This window comes from Rhincodon typus, chromosome 5, assembly GCF_021869965.1.
Source record: "Rhincodon typus isolate 14 chromosome 5, sRhiTyp1.1, whole genome shotgun sequence".
Lineage (NCBI taxonomy): Eukaryota > Metazoa > Chordata > Chondrichthyes > Orectolobiformes > Rhincodontidae > Rhincodon > Rhincodon typus.
The window spans coordinates 54,797,784-54,801,680 of record NC_063336.1 but is presented as its reverse complement, the minus strand read 5'-3'; the positions used below and the strand labels follow the sequence as shown (position 1 = coordinate 54,801,680).

Below are 3,897 nucleotides of genomic sequence, written 5' to 3'. Positions count from 1 at the left end.
TGGCCCTGTGCCAAATTTTGTTTGATAATGTTCCTATGAGGTGCCTTGAGACAATTTCAAAACAGGTACCAACAGATTCAAGAATGGCTTCTTCAAACTTATGATCAGACGTCTCATATATTAGAGTTGATCTTTCTTTGCACCTCCTCTGTAGCTGTAACTATATTCTGCATTCTGTTTTATCACCCTGACGTACTTACGTAAGGTATGATTTATCCAGATAGCAAACAAAACAATACTAGTCACTGTATCTCAGCACATGTGACAATCATATATCAAATCAAGACATTTTACAATGTGAAGGGTGTTGTACAAATTCACTTTGATATCATTGTTTAGAATTTGGTGAATCAACCTATGGTATTTTTTAAAATTTCCATTGACTAAACAGCTGGTTCTGCAAAATGTGAGTGCAGCAAAATGTAAGGGTCTAGGCCCGAAACGTCAGCCTTTCTGCTCCTATGATGCTGCTTGGCCTGCTGTGTTCATCCAGCTCTGCACCTTGTTGTCTCGGATTCTCCAGCATCTGCAGTTCCTGCTATCTCTGGAGGAAAATGTTCTTTATTTTTGTAAAGTTCAAATCAGAGTACTTTTAGTAATCATTAGTAATTCATCTCAAAATACTGATTTTAACAGACTCAGTGTAGAGTGCATTACTTTGGCTGAGTTTCAATTTCAGCTGGAATCACACATGAGGGAGCCACACAGCAGAGTGACAGATAGAGTCAGAGTGTAAAGGATATCCCTGTTATCCACTTTAGAACAGTTGGTGAGTTTAATACTGTTAGAATCCAATTCCAGTAAATTTTCTTGATAGAGTATAATGGTGAAGGGAAGGCAGCTAGGAAAGTACAACTGGAGAAAATAATCTTTGGTGCGTTTATAATGCACTAACTGATTTGAGGCAAGCAGCTGCAACGTTAGTTCAATCCAGACAGTACCTTGTTTATGCTGCTTGATACCATGTGGAATACTGCCCAGAAGTAAAACCTGCACTAGTATGCTTACACACATTTGCAAAGCCTTTCTCTCTCTGTCCCGTCATTTGAAATGTTAATGTTTGAAAACGTGAGGGAAATGACCAATTTTAATCAATTCCACATAATTTTAAAATGTACTTAAGGACTCCCTGAGTATTTTATACTCCAGGTGCTGGACTGCCTGCATATGATATCAAACCCAAAGTAATAGGAGACTGTCTCCACCAGTCATGAGACCTACACTGGTACCTTTCAATTATTTTTAATTACATTGTAAAATTGCACCAAGGGCAATCTTATGACTTTAGCAACCAGCCTGAATTTAACCAAATTATGTCTTCTTTATTCTAACTAATATTTTTGTTTATCTATATAGAGTAGATAACATTGAATAGTGCAATGCTTTTCCTTTTTTGTTGATACCCAAATTCAAATTCGTCCCAAATTATTGGAACAAATATTTCATCTGCGAACAGTTAATGAGGATTCATATCAATCTTTGTTTTTTTTTATTATTACGATAGTAATTACTCTGTTGAGTTTTCAGAATGCTCACATAGCTAGAAATACAATTCGAAAGGCAAAGCACAAAAAGTTCCCACCTCCACAGGAAAATCCATCTAACAATAAATGCCCCTGTAGGCCGAAGCTTTGCTACATGCCCAGAACTTCAGTGCTCCTTTTAACTGGCATCTTCTACATTTTCTGTCCCGATATATCATGGGTTTTGTGCTGGTATTCAACTCATTGATCTTCAGCATCTCGTGGAGAGGGTTAAGGATGATGGGATGGTGTGAGTGTGTAGGGGCTTTTGAAATGCACAATCTCAGTTTAACACAGACTTCTGATCCAGGATTTTACTTGCTGACTCTTGGCCCGGTGTGGCGGTCTTTCGGCCTGGACTGGTGGTCTTTCGGCCCGGTGTGGTGGACTCTCGGCCCCGTGTGGCAGTCTCTCGGCCCCGTGTGGCGGTCTCTCGGCCCGGTGTGGTGGTCTCTCGGCCCCGTGTGGCAGTCTCTCGGCCCCGTGTGGCGGTCTTTCGGCCCGGTGTGATGCTCTCTCGGCCCTGTGTAGTGGTCTCTCGGCCCGGTGTGGTGGTCTTTCGGCTCGGTGTGGTGCTCTCTTGGCCCTGTGTAGTGGTCTCTCGGCCCGGTGTGGTGGTCTTTCGGTCCGGTGTGGTGGTCCCTCGGCCCGGTGTGGCGGTCTCTCGGCCCAGTGTGGCGGTCTCTCGGCCCAGTGTGGCGGTCTTTCAGCCCAGTGTGGCGGTCTCTCGGCCCAGTGTGACGGTCTCTCAGCCCGGTCTGGTGGTCTTTCGGCCCGGTGTGGTGGACTCTCGGCCCGGTGTGGCGGTCTTTCGGCCCGGTGTGGTGGACTCTCAGTCCGGTGTGGTGGTTTTTCGGCCCGGTGTGGTGGTCTTTCGGCCCAGTGTGGCGGTCTCTCGGCCCGGTGTGGTGGTCTCTCAGCCCCGTGTGGCGGACTCTTGGCCCGGTGTGATGGACTCTCAGACTGGTGTGTTAGGGGATGGTGTTGGATCGCAGCATTTGGGAGCTCAAGGTGAATGGGATCGGCTGCCCTTGCTGGGTTCCGTTAGGAGAAGGGAAACAGATCAAACAGATCTTGGTTGTGTTAGACGAATGGGTCGGGGTTTGGAAAAGGATAATCAATTTAGAAAAATGTAGCGTTATGTACATTGACACCTCGCATGCTGGATATACATTCTCCTTATTCACACACAAAAAAAATTTAAGGCCAGTGATGAAAGAAAGAGACCTGGATGTTTAAGTGCATCACATAATAATTCACAACAGAGAGACACAAAATGTACGTTTTGTTTTCTTCTACAAAGGGTTGCCAGTTCTGGTTTGATTAAATTCCTGGAAACCTTATCATGTGCCATTTGATCATAGGACATCTGTGATGTTTAGTCACATGACAAATGATCACATGACATGCACCCACTGTTTTCATGTCAGTAAGTCCTCAATAAAGTATTTGGCCCTTTTATTGTGAGCTGGATTATATAACTTGTAAATTAAAGATAAAAATCAAAACATAATAAACCTTAAGGATGGGATATTTAAATAAAATTTATTTCTATGACATTTCTCAATGAGAAACATCAAGTAAATATTTCTGAATCAAGAGGAACATTTTTGAATATGTCACTTTGAACAAGTGATTTCATATAATTTTATGACTTTTTTCAACACAGTATTTTGGCCTTTTGTTCCCAGAAGTTCAAAATAATTCAGATTCAATGTGCTCCAGCTTCATTGAGTGTTTTTCTTGCTGTACTCCATGTGGTTGGTGATCATATACCTCGTTGCCTGGCACCTGATGACAGTGCAGCAGTCAATGTGGCGCCCATAATATATATTTGCATAACGATTTGCTTCCAGCCCTTAACAAATAATATAAAAAGCATACATCCCTCTTTCTTTACAAAAATATAATACTATATTACATATGTATATATAATTATATAGTATTATTATATAATATTATTATATTTCTCTATTACAGTACAACTGCCCCAAATCCGAAGACGAAGAATTGGCGATTACAATTAAGAGATGCTTTAAAGCTTGCTTTCTTTTCTCAAGAAAACAATTTTAGCAGTCTCACTTCGGTGGTAAAATGGTGTGCCTCTTCTTCTGAACCCTTGCCTTTACTGATCGTTGTTGTGAACTGTTTCAAGTTTATCATTTCGTCAAGACTTGATACAAGAGCACCCTCTACTGGGCCAACTCCTCACCACCCATTCACCATTTCCACTTGTTCAGAAATAGCACAGAATAGTCATAATGCCATTTATTACAAAAACAGACCCTTTGGTCCAACTAGTCCATGCCGACCATGTTCTCAAATTGAACTAGTCCCACTTGCCTGCTTATGGCCCATATCTGTCTAAACCATC

At 42.1% G+C, this 3,897-nt stretch overlaps 1 protein-coding gene across 1 annotated transcript; it reads right to left on the bottom strand.

Moving 5' to 3' along the window:
• Window positions 1-1,564: 1,564 nt before the first annotated feature.
• On the bottom strand, window positions 1,565-3,686 carry LOC125483147 (cylicin-2-like). Its single transcript, XM_048597029.1, has 2 exons — window positions 3,606-3,686; window positions 1,565-2,226 (listed from the first exon to the last, which is right to left on the bottom strand). Exons 1-2 carry the CDS (start codon window positions 3,684-3,686, stop codon window positions 1,807-1,809), a joined length of 501 nt encoding a protein of 166 aa, XP_048452986.1. The 3' UTR covers window positions 1,565-1,806.
• Window positions 3,687-3,897: the final 211 nt, after the last annotated feature.

Bases quoted from the DNA above. Each gene is read 5' to 3' on its own strand.
- LOC125483147 (XM_048597029.1), bottom strand. From the start codon at position 3,686: ATGATAAACTTGAAACAGTTCACAACAACGATCAGTAAAGGCAAGGGT. The intron at 2,227-3,605 runs GTGAGACTGCTA...CTGGGCTGAAAG, and splicing joins CACACCATTTTACCACCGAA to ACCGCCACACTGGGCCGAGA.